This window comes from Brassica napus, chromosome C7 (genome assembly GCF_020379485.1).
Source record: "Brassica napus cultivar Da-Ae chromosome C7, Da-Ae, whole genome shotgun sequence".
Lineage (NCBI taxonomy): Eukaryota > Viridiplantae > Streptophyta > Magnoliopsida > Brassicales > Brassicaceae > Brassica > Brassica napus.
The window spans coordinates 39,677,319-39,697,452 of record NC_063450.1 but is presented as its reverse complement, the minus strand read 5'-3'; the positions used below and the strand labels follow the sequence as shown (position 1 = coordinate 39,697,452).

At 36.6% G+C, this 20,134-nt stretch overlaps 1 protein-coding gene across 1 annotated transcript; it reads right to left on the bottom strand.

Moving 5' to 3' along the window:
- Positions 1 to 2,850: 2,850 nt before the first annotated feature.
- Positions 2,851 to 11,413, bottom strand: LOC111213031 (protein RST1). The gene is made up of 24 exons (XM_022714693.2): positions 10,962 to 11,413; positions 10,599 to 10,883; positions 10,440 to 10,523; positions 10,083 to 10,359; positions 9,635 to 9,885; positions 9,089 to 9,445; positions 8,886 to 8,986; positions 8,451 to 8,526; positions 8,203 to 8,334; positions 8,024 to 8,105; positions 7,877 to 7,949; positions 7,598 to 7,766; positions 7,343 to 7,473; positions 7,165 to 7,256; positions 6,869 to 6,957; positions 6,570 to 6,785; positions 6,396 to 6,473; positions 6,135 to 6,317; positions 5,023 to 5,916; positions 4,636 to 4,932; positions 3,865 to 4,515; positions 3,646 to 3,781; positions 3,446 to 3,564; positions 2,851 to 3,356 (listed from the first exon to the last, which is right to left on the bottom strand). The coding sequence occupies exons 1-24, from the start codon at positions 11,343 to 11,345 to the stop codon at positions 2,994 to 2,996; spliced, it is 5,520 nt and encodes a 1,839-aa protein (XP_022570414.1). The 5' UTR covers positions 11,346 to 11,413; the 3' UTR covers positions 2,851 to 2,993.
- Positions 11,414 to 20,134: the final 8,721 nt, after the last annotated feature.

The following is a 20,134-nucleotide window of genomic DNA, read 5'->3' as shown; positions in this document are numbered from 1 at the left end:
GAGGAAAATAAATCATGTAGGTCAAACGATTTCGTTCTCGTGTAATTCATTTGTTAGTTTTTCTCTTTAATTTTTTTCTTCAACTTTTCCGACAACAGAAAACACTAACACCGAGAAAACAAAAGAAGACAAAATTGAACAAAGAGAAAATAGAATGTCTTCGATAAGCTAAACATTCTCATTTTTCTCTGTCAATTACTACGTACTATGGTTTAATTATCACATAATAGAATAAAACTTTAATTAATCAACACGTGACAGACAATTTATTTTCGGTATGATTTAACTAGTAAAAATTAGGTAAATCTATTTTATTAAATTTAAGTACAAAATAAATCTAACATTATTTTCAACAGATTTATTACATCTTTTCTTTCCTTATTTTCACTCAACTTAACTACTTTATTAATTGCATTTTTTCCAAATAATTTGACAACATGTCTTATAGAAATATAAAACAGAACTTACCTATATTTAAGTGTTTTATTATATCTTTTACATTTTTTTATACTTCTTAACTACTTCATTAAAATGTGGATATCAGGTATACGGTTGGGTATGGATTGGTTCTTTCGGATATCGAGTTTTTTTTTTGGTTTTGAAATTATGCTTTGTTCGGGTATTATAAATTTTCTGGTGGGATTCAAATAGGGTCTTTCCAGATCCGGGTGGGTTTGGTTTTTATGTGTAGGAACATAATGAACAAAATTTTATATATTTAGGAATGTCATTAAACAATTTATAAAAAAATTAACAACAAATATCCGCGCGGACGCGCATGTCAAGCTTTAGTGTATGTTAAAACCAGATTTTGAAAGTTCATGTGTTGAATTTAAATTTTGTATTAGTTGATGTATGTTTTTGCACACGTGAAGTGTTTATGTATTGATATGGACCATTGGTCCCTGTTGATGTAGGAATTAGCCGATTTTCTATTACTGGTTAACGACAACTCAACGTTTGACTAACGGAAATTAGGTCAATGTATGATAAAACCAAATTTTGAAAGTTCGCGTATGAAAATTAAATTTTGTACTAGTTGATGTATGTTTTCGTACAGGTAACATGTTTATGTACTAATCGGGACTGCCACTTGGGTAATTGGTAGGATCCAATCCAAACAGAAATTCTTTTTTGCTATTCTGATAGCCGGAATGATTCTCGGAACAGCAGTTATCGTAGTTTGTTCCTATAAAAGGAAGTTGAAGAGAAGCATGTATTATGACACTGCCATAAACCTAGACCTATCAGGTATCTTTAGAGCTTCATCATTTTGTAATTCTTTATTCGAGGTTTTATGGCTTTAGGCTAATCTTGATTTGGCTTAACGTTGTTAATTTTTTCAAGGAATTAATTTTGATTAACTTATAGCGATTTGTGTAGATAACAATAACACTCTTCAGCAACCGAATCAAAGTGCCACCAACTCAAAGAAGATTTGGCTAAGGCAACCACTACAAGAAAACATGTTAATTTCTGACGGAATTTCCGACATAAATATATTCATCATAAATTTCTAAGGAAATTTTCATGAATTTTTGACGAATTTTTGACGAATTTCCAAGGAAATTCCGAGAAATATCTAAGGAATTTCCAAGAAATATCCAAGGAAATTCCGAGAACAAGTTTTTGTCGGAAATAATCGATGAAATACCAACGATTACCAAGGAATGTTAAACGATTTGGGAAATAGGTGGTAGGGTTTATGTTTCGGGAGAAATTTTCTACGAATTTGGGTTTCAGATATGAAATATTCAAAATAAATGTTAAATTGGATACCTACAATATCACCATGACATATATTAAGTGATGGATGAATCGATGGATACATAACCTATCTGATTGACACTTATATACTTAGGCAAATACTTTACGGTGATTAATCTTACAATCTTGAATTTGTGTGTTTTCAAACCTTTTGGAGATTATAAACCTCTAAAATCATCAATATATTATCAGTGGATATTGTGGATTTATTTTTCCTATATTTGAAATCCCAATCCACACCTTGTCGGAAATTTTTTAGAAATTTCTAATAAATTTCTTACGAGTGTATTTTTTTCTAGTCAATTACAAATCAGAGAATATATATTTTCCTCGGAAATTCATTAGAAATTTTTGACGAATTTCTGATGAATAGGTAATCATATATCGGAATTGTCTACTTGCTCCTTAAATAATGTTTTTAGAAACGAAATTGAATTTTGCCCAAGAAAAAAGCCTAAATTTTCTTAAAGCGCCAAATCAAAAAAAAAATTATGACGGATTCCCAACAAACTTAACCTATCATAATTTTTCAACATAAAAACTAAAAAGAAATCTTTTTCGTTTCAACACTCTCTTTTTCTAAAATCAAAAAAAATTCTTCTTCGTTTCAACATTCTTTTTCTAAAATCTTTCTATTTATTATCTTTCTCAACCGGAGAACATCCGTGAATCTTCGTCAAAAACTCCCCCTAAATCATGTTAGTAATAATTTATTTGTCTGCTAAAGCTGATGGATGATCCTTCATATTTGTAATTCTGTAAAATATGAATTTGGCTTGCGTTTTAAGTTAGGTTTACTGGTAATGTGAAATAATAAGCTTGTAACTTGTTGAGAATATCAGCTATAATTGTCGTTTGCTTATTATACACTGTCTACTTATCTTGTGATTATATATAAAACAGAGCAAACATATTGTTATGTGCACTTATCTTCCATGTTCTCTCTTTGAGTTGTTTGAATGTGTTCAGGGATTCCGAAAGATTGATACTGATGATTGGGAATTCGCCAACGAGGCTTTCCTTAGAGCTAAGAAGCATCTTCTCAACAACAATCATTACCCAAATTAAAAACAACTATGCAGCTTTAGACCGAAATAAAAGATGTATTATAAAACCCATAAATATTCACTATGATGATTATAGATAATATTTATCTTACAAATACAACAGCGGCATGAAACTCATGATACTCCTAAGTAGATAAAAGCAAAATATTTTAAAAGGAATCAAGGGACGACCATCATAGCGGCAAGTCTGAGCTGTTTCTCAAGAGGCAAATGGTCTCTGAAGACTACACAAATGTGATGCATCACCTTCACAAGCATTGGTGCATGATCCCTTTCGATTTGCTCAATTTGCTGTGAACTTAGCTTTGCATTGGCGTCGGAGTCGGTTGCAAAACTGTAAACACGTTCCAATGATGTCCATAGAAACGAGATGAAAGGCTCTGCGACAACTTCCCAGTTGGGATCAGACAGGAGTGAAGATACTGTAACAGACATGTCTCTCAAAACTGTGGATCGGTCTAAAGTGAGAAAGGGCATGTATTTGCAGCAGATACTAGAGAGGAGGCCAACAAAGAATATAGCCTGTAGAAAGGATGATAACCAATTTTCAACATAAAATAAGAAGATCATCTTTTTCGATGGAGGAGATCTAAGCACTGAAGTGGTCTTACATTGGAAGGATAGCTAGAAACGCAGCTGATCTCAACAGCATCAATGAGCCACTGTCTTTTGATTCCTCCTTCGGCGTGATGCAGAGCCGCTACTATCTCAGCGTGTACGTCCCAGATATCTAAAACAAAGATGAAAAGTTTGATTCTCATAATCTTAGATTATATCTAGCTGGCATATAGCATTGACGATATTAACTAACCTGACTCTTCACAATTTAATATAATAGCCTTCAATTTTCCTAACTCGGAAAATGGAATTGCGCCAAGTCTTGCTAGCTTGGCTTTTGCTTGGATCTTCTTTAGATTACCTTGGAAGTCAGTCTCAAGACTTGAAACCTGCATGCGAGAAAAAATCTCAGTTAAACGATGATAATACATACTTTATAGGCCGACGTTTGAAGCAGATATTGATATATTACCTGTAGAAACTTGTGTAACCAATCCCGATGCGACTGCTGCAAACATCTAACTGCCTCTGACCACTCTTTCACCGAACCCATCTGATCTACTTTCGGAGATTGTGATGCTACTGGTAAGACTGAAAAAAGCAGCTCTATGCATTTTTCAATCTTTGTGATGTATTCTGAAGATTCAAATGAAGTTCCTTCGAGACACTGACTCAGACCCTTCCAACAAGAGACCCTCAGTGAGCTTTTCTGATCGCAGTTATATACTTGGTCTGAAGAGAGTGAGATTACGAAGCAAGAGATGTCGTCAAACAATTTATCCACTCTTGAACCAGAGAACATTCTCATTAAATCCCCCAGATGACAGAGAAGGCATGACTGGAGACTCTGCTCTAGTGCCTTGAATCTTGATAGTTCAGACAATTCGTCCAGAAAAGTTAGAAGTTCATCAAATTCGCTTGCGTGGGCTAATGAAAATTTCAAGCACTCTTCCCTGAGACTTGTGTCCTTGGGAATAAATCCTGATTGCGGTACATCAAGCTGGTTCTCTTGTCTCATTAATCGCCTTATTGTTGCCCCCCAATCCAAGTTTGGCAATCTCGGAGCATGAGACAAACACCGCAAAGCACTTGACAGTGCGCCAATATTCAGAGAGCTACCCGTCTAAATTGCAACAAAGATTAAAATAAGTAGGAGAATAGATTGAGATCTCTATTCTGAACTAAATCATCTTCAAGGAATATAGAAGGTTAGAACTATCAAAAGTCTTTTAAGCAGACGTACCAAAGGCAAATTTGGATTCGTCAGGCCTTGCGCAAGTTTCATGACCATGGCATGCTCAGGAACATTGTGAGAAATGGGATTTCGGTGAGAATCGCTAGATTGGATTTCATTGCCTACACTTGACGCATCCCTGGACCGCAAGTAATTCCTAAGAAATGAGATGGCCCATGCAGCATAATGTTGCTGCTGGCGATCCTTCGTATCTTGTGCGATAAGGAATATTTCTTGCACAAATGGTGTCAACTGCTGAGTTAAATATGAATTTGAAAGCACGGGACCTGATAAATAAGAGATTTTCTGTAGCAATATAAACGGATGTTAGGAGCCCATTCGCATTTAGCGAATAAACGAGTAAGGATCTTCAGAAAGATAGATCAGAGAACTTACGTTTTCCTCAGAACTTGAAGGAGCACGGGGTACAGGATGGGAAAACACCAAATCACCAGCACCTGCTCCTAATACGTTAACAACTCCGAGCATGCCACCAAAGTGAACAACCGGTGGGTAAAGCCCAGAGTAACATGTCTTGAACAGTTCTAATAAGCCTTTTAAAGGCTCAATCTCCACAGGGTGGATACCTTCATTCAGAACAGAACCCAGGAGGTCTCCAGCCCCAATACAGGAAGCCATCAACAAACTCTTATGAAAAGCACCATACGTTTTAACAATTAGCAACTCAGAAATAAGGTCCTTGTAACAACTGATCAGATTATCCACCTCGTGTGCTTCAAACAGTTCCACTTTTTGACAGAAAGTGATCACCAGTGGGAGTGCAAGGCAGGAACCAGCTGAAAAAATTCTCACTGTTACGTTACTATTAGAACCTGAAGTTTGCTGAGGAGAATCTGCATATGGAATCCATGATACGATAAGGTTTTTAATTTTTACAACAGCATCTTTCTTCCCAGCTCTGTATATTGCACAAACTGACATCCCCAAACCTATGATGAGTCCAGCAATACCCCATATATCATCATCAAAATCATCAGAATTTTCGTCCAGCAGGTGAGTTAGGCGTGTAATGTTGTCTTCCTTTCCAAGTGGGAATAGTGCAGACAAGCTTTCTAGGGTATCACACGGAGTGCGTAGGAAATGATGTAATACTGAAGAGAGCAACCTCACTATCCTTCCTAAGAGCCCTTCTTCTTGTTTCTTGTAGGACTCACTGTCTACATCAGAGCTCACAGAGGCTTCAGTCCGTGTAAGCAGATCTTGGCATGAAAATCCTAATCCAACCCCACAGGCTCCTTTTACAAGAGTGCTTTTACTGCTACACAAAACCTGAAAGCGATTTTCAAGTCAATTAGAAACATAATAGGAAGTATTCTAGCTGCATGTTGACTACAAAATTTAAAACTATCATGTAAGGAGTGGGAAAGACCCAAGATTGATTTCGCATGCATAGTCTTCAGATATAGTACTCAGTATGCGCTTCATAAAAGACTTAGCTCTATAGGAATTTTCATCTAAATGCAATAACTCTCAGGTATAGAAAGTACCTCAAGAAGTCCAGATATATTTTGAAATTTCTGCTTGTGGTCAGTCACATGTAGAGACGACGAAATCAATCCAAGAGATATACCAGCAGTCCACTGACGGTGTTCATGCTCATGCTCCAATAGCCAACCCAGCAGAAATTTTGAAGCAGATGCTTTAATATTATGAGCAGCAGCTGGCAAAACCTGACACAACAAAGAGATTAAAAATTATATATTGAAACTCGCCACTACATATGGAAGCACGTTTATTTAAAATCTTACTGCACATAGTGCACCCAGCGCCAGTGCTATGTTTTCTGCAGACCTAGGAAGAGTTTCTTCAGCCATGTATACCAAACTCTACATGAAACAACACAACAGCATCTCAATATAAGTTCGAACACTTAAAAACGGAAAATTTGAACCAAGCAGTTACAGAAAGACATCATCACAAACCTTCATGATGTTGTTTGCAGCTTTAAAAGTTTTATCAGATGATGATTCTGTAGCCATTGCACCAATGGACAATATATTAGCTCTCATCCAACGCGACATAAAAGCTTTCAGCGATTGCAATGAGATAAGCGCAAGGGAAATGTTTCTTGAGAGCTGAAGAGATTTGGCAACGACTTTAAATGCCTCCTCGAATTGACCATGTATATCATGAAAGCTCTGCGATCAGAAGCATGCAACTCAGTACGGCAGTACGCTGAAGTATTTGGAAATTCTACTTGCGGAACATTAAATATTCTTACTTTAGATGACCCAAGCTTCACATCTTTGGGACTAAAAGATAGACATAATAATGCCGCACCAGGTAGTTCTCCAGTCTTGATTCTTTTCCCTGTGGGTCAAATGGTCATGTGTACTTAGTTCAAGCGGAGTACCAAGTAATTTACAAAACTGATTATTACAAATATTTAGCGAGAAGGATAATTACAAAGAAAGTTAGTTATTATGCAAAATATGCACCAGTAAAAATTTCTAGGCACCCCTCCCATCTCAAAATGTTAATTACCTATTCCAACAGAATATCAATAATTAACTATACCTGGAGGGAAAATGACCTGAGGTATCACATCCAGCAGCTTCTCAATCTTACTACCAGAAACTTTCTTCTCTCTCACATATCTACGCCGGACGCTGAAAGGTCAAAAAAAGAAGCAGTATTAATATGCTGCTAATGAGGATTTAAGCAAGTAAAAGTCAGTAAGTTACAAGTTCTATACCTGTGCTCGTGAATCATGATCTTGACTGAAAGGTCTTCTATAGCATTCAGAATTCTTACATCTGTCTCCGAGAAGAGCAAATATGCACATTTCTTGTTGAAGTCAGAAATTTGCTTTTCCAGAAATGATACCTGAAAAACATGGATCGGAATTGGATAAAAATGTAGACATTAGGAATTAGAACCAACGGAAACCATAGATGGCCGGGAATACACCTAAAAGAAGACATAAAAGGCACATAAATTCCATACATACCTCGTATTGACCAAGGGCCATTAAGGCAGAGACTCTTGCCTTTGTCCATTGAGAATCCTTAGGTATCTGCATAGAGCTCCCAATTTCCCACAAAATGTTGAGAACCTTTTCTGCATCTTCAGGGTATACTTCGGCATCCATTGCACCCCACTTTAGGAGAAGGCATGCACTGCAACATATTATCAAATCTTTTTCAGACACCTCAAATAACAATTTATACAAGATCCATTCACCACTCAATCGTGCATGTATATGGTTTGGGATATGAGCGCTGCTAACCTGCAAGCCAGAAGAGGATCTAGTTTGATGTTTTGAGCATGTTTCTCAATGACACCCCATGCTGTATAGAAATCTGGATGGAAAAAGTAGAAGTTTTGAAGGAAATACAAAGGAATTAACTACCGCAAGCAAGCATCAAGGGAGTACCAATGACATCGGCTTCACACAGATGGGAAAGACTCTGAAAACCAAATGCTCGAACTGAAAAGTCTTGGCTTTCTATACAGGCCTATCAAAGTATGATTCCAGTAGAGATTTTTGAATGCACTCCAAAGTTTCAATATAAGCCAAAGCAGTACTAGCAAACATCACTTGAGAGAATATACCTGAACGGACAAGATTAAGTCTACACCCCTATCAGGGTGTCTCTTGCATACGTCCTCAATGGAAGCAGCCATACTTATGCAGATATGTCTCTCGGAAATGAAGTCTTTAAATCCTTTCGGACGTAATACCTCCTAAGTATTTAAATAATAAAAACCATACAAATACATCAAAAACAAAGAGTACAAGCATGCGCAAAACGACTTTGTCAATGTTAAGCAAAAGTGAATGGTGGTATAGAATAGCTTACTTGCAGACTCGAAAAGGCACGGTCATTGACTACCCAGGTTTGGCAAAGTAATCTGATGGCTGTAGCATACAACAGACTAAAATAAACCATCATCAGAGTCACACATGTAAACTACCTTGCATGGCATTATCGGAACAAAAAAAAAGTCAAGTACAGTAACCCAACTCAACAAGATTGGTAAATGCAAGCTAATGCATTAAAGATCACATAATCTTTTGGCTTCCAAATCTAACTTTTATAATCTATCATAATCCTAGAATCTGAAAAACTAAAGAAACAACCGATAACTGTTTACGAAGGCTACCCGTTTACCAAAGAGCAAATGTGAAATTGAGTTTTACAAGCACCAAGTAACGGTTTCAACCCAGAATCAACTATATCATTAACAGGATAGAAAAAATACACTGAAAAATCATCCGTAAAAGATGCACTGACCCTTTCGCATCCTTGTGTAGCATTGGTGTAATCGTCTGAACTACAAGTGGAATCATCACCTGTTGCGCAGCAAGTGATGGGAGCAACCCCAGAAGTTTCGACTGCAAGTCAAATAAATACAATCGGGACTAGACTAAAAAAAATATAAAATATATGATACAAGTACTTGGAAATTAGCAGAAAATGAATGAGAGTAGACTCACCAATAGACTCTGACACGGGAGGTTAGTTCGAGATAACAAGTTGCTGTAATATAGAACAACTAGCAACAGTGGGACACTCATCTTAGGATCAATGCCACCAACGGCAGTCAAAGAGTCAATAGCATCAGGTCCTAGGGATGGATGCATCACTAAGACACCCGTAACTGCACCAAGTAAAATAGGTATCTCTTGCGAAAGATAAAACGATGCAGATAACTTCTTTCTATCACATAACCGTTTAGCATGTTCCCTAAGTAGTGAATTCCAAGTCACTGATCCAGGATAAGTTTCCTGTGATTCACCTCCATTGATGTAAGTCATTCTGAGGAAGGAGGATGTGGAAGGTGCATAGTCATTCTGAAAAAAAAGAACATTCAAAGACTCAGAGAGCAACTTGACTCTTTTGAGAACTGAGAAACACTTTGATATGGACATAAATCAAAATAAACATGCTTTTCTCTCAACAACCCTCGAAGGGATCTATCTAACTTATCAATATACACAGATTTCCAAATAAAATAGCAGGTTACCCAACAGGAATTAAACCTGATGCCAGAGTTGCTGCATGATCCTAAATACGACAGAGCCCACTCTGCTGAGTGGTGAATCTCCCTCACTTGTGTGGACCTCACTCTTTGGTGCATTTGACATTGTTACCAAGACATTTTCTACGATGGAAAGAACCTTACTTGCTGCTCCTTTGACTGATTTAGAAGGAGAAGACATCAGCGCGATGATAGGGAACAATAATAGAGGTTCCACACTTGAACAAGCTGCATCTCTAACCGAGAAGTTTTCTACAAAAGAATTGAAAAGAAGCAATTCTCAGTCAACAGAAAATGCATACATCAAACTATTTTGCCAAAATAAGAAGGAAACATGGAGTCAACAACAGCAGGACAGACCAAGTTGATTGGAGTAAATAAGCTACTACGATATTAGACAATGAAAAGTTTAAGAGTGTAATAACAAGAAAGATTGAGCACAGATATACCATTTTCACTTTTCCATTTAAGCAGGAAAAGCAGCAACTTCAAAATAGAGAGTTGCTCATGCTCGACACTGGACTTGGCAAGCATGAAAAGTAACGAGAGAACCACCAAAGATAAATCACGTGAATATGGTAATCCAAGGTCTTTCTGAACAGCTAACAAGTGCCTCAACGATTCGATCACAGCCTCTTGCTCAGTGTTCTGGACATGAGGAGAGGCACAAAGCAAAAGCACGGTATCTACCAGTTGAACACCAAGCACATGAACTTCTATTACTTCCTGCTAGCACTAAATAAATGAAAACATGTCCGAAAAGAGCGCAAAGATCAAGATGAAGTTATGACGCAATCGGCACATACCAATCTAGTTCCAACCAAGTCTCTCGCAACCACAGTGTAAGCATCCACTAGAGTCTTGACAATGCAGCTGAAATTTCTATTATCCTGAATAGTCTCAGAAATTTAATACTTGGTCCTATAAGCATTCATCAAAATGACTGTCAAATAATAAATACTTACTTCCGAGTTCTTCCCTGGGATATACTTAAGACACCGCATAACCAATCTGAACACTGGCAGTGCTTCGTGACGGCATGAGCAACAAAGGGAAGCCATTGACGAGATTAACTCCCTCACAAACAAAGACGGGGATGAATCTGTAAATGGGACACGTAATATTACAAAATTCAAGAACGGCTCCAGAAATTCACATACTCCCACCATCCCCAATCGCCGATTACGCATCACAAAGAGTGATACTTGGTGAAGAAGCTCCGTCTGTGTCTCCACTCTGCAAGAAAGTATCTGCAACAAACCAACAACAAGGAGAAAGCATCAAAGGCTTGCTAATTTCGACTCAATTATTCACTATATATCACATACCCTCACAAAGGGATGATTCTCAGTAGAATTTAACTTCCAATTCCCATGTTTCTGTTCGTAACCTATTCGAATCAAGAACCCTAAGCCTTTCACAAAGAGAGGAACCAGTTTCGAGTCGCATCCTTCGAGTGCGGATTGAAGCTCGAGCAAACCGCGGGAGAGGTCCAGAACGGAGTCTGATACTAATCGGCATAGCTCACGAACGGATTGATCGACGACGGTGATAGATTCGGAGGTTAAGCAGAAGGAGATAGCTTCTCTCCCGGTTTCGGATTCGGACTCTGGAGCAGATCGGAACTTGGAGAAGACGGAGATCACAGCTAGTCTCTGTATTGAAGGTTGAGGGACTCGAGTTTTCTCCAGTAACGTAGCGTAAGAGGCCATTGCTTCTTTCGACGAGAGAGAGAAGGCAGCGGCTGGCTACAACGGTGGGGATGTAGATTTTCAGCGCCGGGAAGGGGAAACCGAATAGCCGGCTCTAGATAATGGGCCGTCTCGATTAGGCCCAATAAGCCGATATCAAGAGTTCAAAACTAAGGTGAAGTGTAGATACGAAAACACTCACATGGAACATATCTTATTATATAAAGTTTAGTTCTTCAAAATTGCTAAATAGCATAATCGCGATATGTGTCAGTTAATTTATTAAGATTGTGACATGTGTCAAAAATATGTTACAATTCTCTTTTATTAAGATTTAAAAAGATTTAGAAAAAAAAAATTTATTACATTATTTTGGACACTAAAAAAGGAAAATTATTATTATATAAAGTCTAGTTCTTCAAAGTTGCTAAATAACATTATTATTATATAAAGTTTAGTTCTTCAAAGTTGTTAAATAACATGATCGCGATATGTGTGAGTTAATTTATTAAGATTGTGACATGTGTCAAAAATATGTTACAATTCTCTTTTATTAGGATTTAAAAAGATTTAGAAAAAAAAATTTATTACATTATTTTGGACACTAGAAAAGGAAAATTATTAGAAAAATATAGTTAATTATTCTTCTTAGTAGTTAAGAAAAGGAAAATTACTATTACGTAGCCTTTTACAGTTATATTTGTATGGCTCTTTTTATAATATTTTTAAAATATTTGATATTAAATTTAATTTTTGAAAATTCTATAAACAAAGAATAATTGTAAAAAGCTATTTGAAAGTATTTTTTTTCTTTTAAAAATATTTTGTATATTTTTCATCTTTAAAGATACTAAAGAAAGATATTATAAGAGAACATATTATCTTTTTTTTTAAAAAGGTTTAAATAAAAAACGAATTATAAAATCCTACAAGTACAAGAAATTATTTAATAAAAATCGAATAGAAAAACTAACTATAAAATAAGTGATTTGTATAAAAAGAATTGTAAGAAGTTATTTGATAGTATAGAAAATTTGATGATCAACATGATACTAAAAATTATTTAATTAAAAATGAAGTGTAAAAAATAGTATTGATATGAACCGTAAAAATCATAATTTAAAATTATTTAATAGTAACTAGAAATAATTATTTGATAGGAATAAGATTTTTTTGAAATTCTAAACAGAAGATAATTGTAAAAGTTTATATGATAATACTTTTCTTTTTCTATAATCCTAAACAAAAATATAAAAAAATATTTGATAGTTTTTCTTTTTTTTAATTGTAAATCCTAACAAAAGTAAACATACCTACTTGATAGTATTTAAAAAAAAATATTTGATGACAAGTATGATGGTAAAGCTATTAAATTATCAAAAATCAAAACTTAGGATGTTGTCGTGATTGGTATTTATGTGTTTGGTTATACGAAAATCAAACACATGTTTGATATGTAGTAGTTTATAATTCATTTTAATTAAAATTTTATTATGAAAATATATCATTAATATATAATGAATCAAGAAAATTATTTAACATTAGATAAGCTTAATAAAATATTAAATTAGTACATAAGAAAGTGTATAATGTTGTCATTTCTTCTTGACCTTATTTAACTTCTAAATTTCTTTTTGTTTCATTATAATTATTATTTTGTGTTGGATCCGGCTTAAATTTTTACTTTTGGATGTTTTTTCTAACCCTAACAAATATTAACTGAAACAATTTTTAATGTTTAACAAATATGCAAAAACAATTTTTAAAAAATAATAAAATAATTTTTTAATATTTTTTATTAAATTAAAATATCAAATAAAGTCCGTTGCAACGCACATGACCAAATCTAGTAAAGCAATAAAAAAGGAAGCAGAGAGGTTCTTTACTGAGTTCCTCACTCGTAAGCCACCAGATTATGAAGCACCTAGTGTTGAAAGTCTGGAAAGTTTGCTTCAATTCAGATATAGTGAAGAAGATAAAGTGAGCTTGATAAAGAAAGTTACATCGGAGAAAGTTAAAGCTGTAATATTCAAGATGTCATCAAATAAATCACTGGATAGACTACCGAATTCTTCAAAGCAGCCTGACCAATAATTGGGAATGATGTGGTTGTGGCTGTACAATCGTTCTTCATAAAAGTTTTCTTACCTAAAGGTATCAATTCTACAATACTTGCTTTAATTCAAAAAAAAAAGCAAAGGAGATGAAGGATTATAGGCCAATATCGTGTTGTAATGTGATCTATAAGGTGATATCTAAGATTTTAGCTAATAGGCTTAAAGGAATAATGCCTAAGTTCATCACTTGGAATCAGTCGGCTTTTGTCAAGGATAGGTTGTTAATGGAGAACCTCTTATTAGCCACGTAATTAGTCAAAGACTATCACAAGACAGAGATATCACCAAGGTGTACAGTGAAGATAGATATTTTCAAAGCTTTTGATTCAGTACAATGACCTTTTCTTCTAGCAACATTGGAAGCTCTTGGATTCCCAAATGAGTATATTCACTGGATCCGATTGTGTGTTACAACATCATCATTTTTGGTTCAAGTAAATGGGGAACTTGCAGGATATTTCAACAGCAACAGAGGGTTAAGACAAGGATGTGCGTTATCATCTTCGCTGTTTGTAATATGCATGAATGTCCTCTCAAAAATTTTGGATAAGGCAGCTACTGATAGATTGGTTGGATACCTCCCAATATGCAAGAATGCTTCATTGACGCACTTATGCTTTGCTGATGACATAATGGTGTTTACAGATGGACAGAAGAGATCAGTGGAAGAAATACTTCTGGTGTTTGATGAATTTGCAAAGCTTTCAGGGTTGAAAATCAATGTGGAGAAATCAACATTATACATGGTTGGGATTACTCTTGAAAATCAGACTGCTATTCTTGAAAATTTCTCATTTGCAGCAGGGCCGGCCCTGGGCTAAAGCCCATAAAGCGAGGGCTTTAGGCACCAAATATAATAAATATTTCATGGGCACCAAATTTCTTAAAGTTCACCTTAGTTTAGTGCATTTAACCTTATCCTCTTGGGCAACAAGATACGAGTTCCACCCGTACTTTCTTTTCTTCCTTTTTTGATAATATTGTCCTTTTTGATAATACTAATAATTTAATATGATTTATTCATGGATACAAATAGAGACGGTTAGTTACTTAATCTGCCGACAAAAAAAATACTTAATCTAACAACTAGTTTCTTTATTTATACATCTTATATTAAATTGAGTGACATTAGATAAATAGATTTAATTAAACAAAATCTTTTTTTGGCAAATAACAAACCTATGTATTAGTAACAACTAACAAAAATTTATTTTCTTGACTTCTTTTGTGTATTTCTTGCGTTGATCTTTGCTATAATAGCTGAAGAAGTTATAACAATCAACTCAAATGATCTATTCTTCATATTCCAAGTTTGTTTTAATTGATATCCATCGGAATAGCTGCATATGTCATGTAAATTTTCATTTTTCTTTTTCTTTTTGTTGGTTTCTATATATTGCTTAAAAATGAAATTTTAATAAACAAAAAATTATTGTGAAATTTTAACATTCGATGCTGACAAATAATTTTTGAGAAAATAAAACAAAACTTCATAAAATAAGCTTTTCATATTTTTCTTTTAAAAATAAATAAATTTTAATATGAATTAATGCTATTTTATTAAAGAACAAAAATAAAGCAAAAATTAATATATTGAAGAGTCATATTTTTTAAGTACGCTTTAGGCACCAGGTAAGTCCGGACTGGCACTGGCAGCAGGCCAGCTTCCAGTTCGATATTTGGGCTTACCTCTGCTCACAAAGAAGATGACAGTAGCAGATTATACACCATTGATGGAGAAGGTCAGGACTAAGATGTGTAATTGGAATGGAATGTTTATCTCTTACGCAGAAACACTTCAGTTAATCAAATCAGTCATTATGAGTTTGACAAACTTCTGGCTCTCAGCATTTAGTTTGCCTAAACAATGCTTAATAAAAGATAGGAAAGCTAAGTGCAGTCTTTTTATGGTCAGGTCCCAACCTAAATTTAAAGAAGTCAAAAGTTGAATGGAAGGAAGTTTGTACAAAAAAAGAAGAAGGAGGTTTGGAAATAAGACCTTTAAAGGAAGTCAATGAAGTATCTTGTCTTAATTTAATTTGGAGAATCCTTTCTCTATGGGTGAAATGGATCCAGGTTTACTTAATCATAAAAGGTTCATTTTGGTCTATAAAGAGAGTTCTACAGCAGGATCATGGATGTGGAGGAAAATTCTTAGGACAAGAGAGGCTGCAAGAAAGTTATCATCGGATAGGAGTTAAGAGTGGTGCTTCTACTTCATTCTGGTATGATCATTGGAGCAGCATAGGACGCTTAAAGGATCTATTGGGATATGTTGATATGTGCATACCAGAAAACTTAACAATCGCAGAAGCTATTCAGATTCATAATAGAAGAAATCATCGCATAGTGATCTTGAATAGAGTGGAGGAGGAAATGGAAAAAAATAAAGTCTGAGAATCTGCAAGTTGAAGATATTGCTTTATGGAAGATTAATGCAGAGAGTTATAAGCCTTCCTTTTCATCAGAAAACACTTGGCAAATGATTAGAAAGGAGTACATAATACATGAATGGAGCAAAGGTGTCTGGTTCAAACATGCAACACCAAAATACTCGTTTCATGTTTGGACAGCAATACAAGATAGATTGTCAACGTGTGACAGAATTTTGAAATGGAATCCAGCCATTGATCATGTATGTGTGCTGTGCAAACAAGAAATGGAGACAAGAAATCATTTGTTCTATTCTTGCTTATACTCGAGTCAAGTTTGGAAAAAACTGATGAATGGTTTGCTCCTTGGTGTTAGGAGTTTTCAAGGCTCCTAAGACAAATGTTGTAGTATAAATGATTGTCGAACCAGTTCTGAGAGATATGAAAGCACCGAGAATGCAAGTAATCACTTAATCTAAGTGCAACCAATGGTTTTTAAAAGGGTTTTTAAACTATAACTAACTAAAAGGAATAACTAAATGATATTTTCTTAACTATGGGAAAAGAGAACTCATGGATATAGGGATTACACCTCGGGTGATCAAGTTTCGAACTAATGATGGCAAACGATCAATCAAACTATCAACCTTAAGCTTAGACACAATCCTAAACAAACTCTATGTCTAGATGAATGTTCATTTACTAACACAATCCAAGCATCAAATGTCTTTGGTTGAATAATATGAAAGTAATCATAACTAGCAAGTCCAATGGCTATCTTAGCACCTCTAACAACAAATGTCTTTGGCAAAGTATGCTAAAAGCTAGGAAGAGTTGTCTCGGGCATTTCCTCGAACACCTTTCGGGTGAGAAATGCCTAAGGATCAACAACTGAGTGGCCAACTCAGAAGATGCATTAGGTTCACTCTGCTAGCAAGGAAATATGAATGATCTACACTAAAACATCCTAGCTCTAACCTAATCACCCTTAATCTCCCTAACCCATGAATTCAAAGGGGGATTACTCACTAATCTCCATGATTCCTCTTAAATCCATGTTGGATTTCAGATTAATCATGTAGAGAAACACAAAAAAATAGATATAAGAACACATAATTTCAATAACAAAACTGATCAATTGATTCAAGAGATGACTTTCCAAAGGTTTTTGGTGGTTTTTCTTAAGAACAAAGATGATCCGCCTCCTGGTGGCTTACAGAGTATTAAAACATAGGTTTAGAAAATAAAAACGTGCATCATGAAATGACCAAAAGGCCCTTGAGAAATCATAAGTTCGAGCAGAAATAAGACGCCGAGCGACCTCCGCTCGTCGCTCCGAGTAGTCGCTCCATGCTTCGGGAGCGACCTCGCTGTGTCGCTGCGAGAGGTCTCTCCGGACTCGTTCTCGCGTTTCCGAGTGATCAAAACGCGAGCGACCTCCGCTCGTCGCTCCGAGTAGTCGCTCCATGCTTCGGGAGCGACCTCGCTGTGTCGCTGCGAGAGGTCGCTCCGGACTCGTTCTCGCGTTTCCGAGTGATCAAAACGCGAGAGACTCTTCCCTGTCGCTCTGGTAAGGTCGCTCTGATAGGGAGATCAGAGCGACTTGACGGTGTCGCTCTGGACTGGTCGCTCCGGTAAGGTGCTCGCCCAATGATCACTTTAAACACTTCTTTTGGACTCCAATTGCACCCAAATGTCTCCAAGAACTCCATGTGGTACTCCAATACCTGATAAGGACTCATGTATGCAAAATGCAACCTAAACATGGCTAAATCCTAATCTATATGATCAAAATGCACATGGGTGAATGGATAAAACATTAGAAATATGCAAGATATCAACTCCCCCAAACTTGTTCTTTACTTGTCCACAAGTAAACTTTCTAGAACTCATAGGGAGAGAGGTTTGAAGGTGGGAGCTCATAGCCAAAAGAAACACAACTAGCAAACACGATTAGCACACTCTCTTATTACACTCTAGCTTCTCTAGGCCTATCTCAACTCCTTTTGTCCCTACACTCATCATCAAGCATCCACACATTCAAATCAACCAACTCTCACATTCATTAAGCACAAAACATCTAGTGAATTCTTGCAAATGGTCAGTCGGTCCAAGTCATTTGGGTAAGGGAAGGCTTTTATTCAAGTGATTCAAAAGGTTCGAAACATAAAATCTTTACGGTGGTTTACTCTCGAAACAAGTAGCCTTGACATTGCACATAATATATCTAAGAAAGGGACCAACTCATGCATACAATGCTCAATCTCCATTGTTCTACCCTTTTCTCAAACATACAATTACACAATTTTTCCCAAATGTCAAGCCCAACTCACATCTCTCACCAAAAGATCTCAAGAACACCTTGCACAACAAAACTCTTTTCTTTGAAATCTCATAAGGATTTTTCTCAACTTCAAAACAAAACTTAGCTCTAAACAGTTTTGCTTGCCCCATTTCTTTCTTTTTTTTTTTTTTTTTTTTTTTTTTTTTTTTTTTTCGGGGGCCAAGACTTTTCATAAACTGAGCTAGAAGTTTCTCTACTTATCCCATAAAGACTAGCCAATTAAGCACAAGAGTTCACTCTTTTCCTTCCATTTTCTCAAACTCCCAAATCAAACTTTACAACACTCACCCCCATCTATGGCTAGACAATGATGTGCCTAATCTAGCAAGAATGAAGATCAAGCATTGTCGTTCCCGATACTCTCAACATTATGCACATGTAAGACTTTCCTAAGAAGGCCTCACTCATCAAACAATGAAAGCTTAAAAGGAGGGAAAGGTTTTTGGGAGTGGTCTACCACTAGAGTTTGTCAAAAAAGATTGGCATAAAAGATGTGACAACTCAAGTGTGTATAGCCATGACTCAGTACACAAGGGACCCTAAGCAAGAAGCATTAAGTTCGTTTAGTTCAAATAGGGTTGTAGTTGGCTTCAAAGAGTAGGTTTCAGCAATCAACAAGTTTCAAGAAGAGTTTTCAAGGCACGAAACATACAAGTCTTTTCGAGAGGTGCATAGCTTTTCAGGTGAAACGTAGTGTTCTTTATAAGGCATTTAAAATCATTGCTCCCAGTGCAAGTGAATGCAACCTATATGCCCTAGACTCTCCTAGAAATGCAAAATGATGCAAACTAAATGAATTTGTTTTTTTTTTATATGCAAATAGGTATGCAATGCATGACTCATGAAACAACATCAAAGCAAACATGATCAAATGCTTGGTACCTCCCCCAAACTTGAGTTACACAGTCTCTGTGTTGTCAAGTAAAGAGAGAGATACCGAAATGAAAACTAATATGCAAAAAGGAAATGGTATATACAAGGGAGAGAAAGAAGTACCTCCTATGGATAGTAGGTGGGGGCTGATGCCCCAGCATCGTCGTCGTCAGGTGGGAAGATGGTATACTAACCACCGGATGCTGAACCGGAGCCTCCATACCATGGCTGGTTCTCAACCTCGTCAATCTCGTCCTCACTATCAGAAGAAGCGAGGGATGGGGACTTGTTACCGGAAGTGGAAGGTTGAGTGGGTGGGTTCCTCCACTTACGCTGAAGCTGCGCAGCAGTGAGGGGGAAGCCAAGAGCATCAGGCGGAGGTGGAGGCTGGGGGTTCGAGGTGTTCACGAAAGCGAAGTCTGCTGAGCTACATCCAGATATTCCCCCCCCTGGTTAAGACATCAACTACTTTCTTCATGAATTTGGCTGAGGTCTTTGCGTGCTTTTTTACCGTCTTGCTTAGCGCCTTGCACTTATCCTTCAGCTTTTCTATCGTTCTGTCCTGAGCCTTGTTCCACCTCTGAAGGCGACTAATGTGGTCATGAGCATCACGAAGAGCTCCAGGGGGAAGAACTCCGTCATGTGGCTTGAAGTAGTAGCGCGGAGGTCCATAGATATGCTCAGAAGGGTCTGCAACAGGCGAGTCATGTCGCGTAGGAACACTTCTTCTCCTTGATGGAGCAGCATTAACTGGATCGAGAGGCCCGTGTTCTCCAAGAAAGTACTCCTGGGGTATGTTGAAGCTAATAGCTCCAGGTATCTCTAAACTCGTCAGGTTCCGGTTTGGAAGAACCACTTCGACTGGCTTGCCCTGCAAATAGTAGTGGTAGACGTAGTCCTTCCCATACATCCCACTAAAATAGGTAGCAATCCTCAAGTAGGTGCCATCAATGAACTTCGGTCCCACTGCGTCCTTTCCCAAGGGAACATTCAGAAATTGGAGCAGTGGTGTGATCATTCCACCTATCCCCATCTTTGGGCGCGAATCAGTGGTGTACCACGCCCAGTCTCTGTAGTGCTGGAGACGACCCACAAAGAAACTGA

Bases quoted from the DNA above. Each gene is read 5' to 3' on its own strand.
- LOC111213031 (XM_022714693.2), bottom strand. From the start codon at position 11,345: ATGGCCTCTTACGCTACGTTACTGGAGAAAACTCGAGTCCCTCAACCT. The intron at 7,950-8,023 runs GTACTCCCTTGA...TTTTCCATCCAG, and splicing joins GTGTGAAGCCGATGTCATTG to ATTTCTATACAGCATGGGGT. The intron at 7,474-7,597 runs GTATGTATGGAA...CATGTTTTTCAG, and splicing joins TGGCCCTTGGTCAATACGAG to GTATCATTTCTGGAAAAGCA.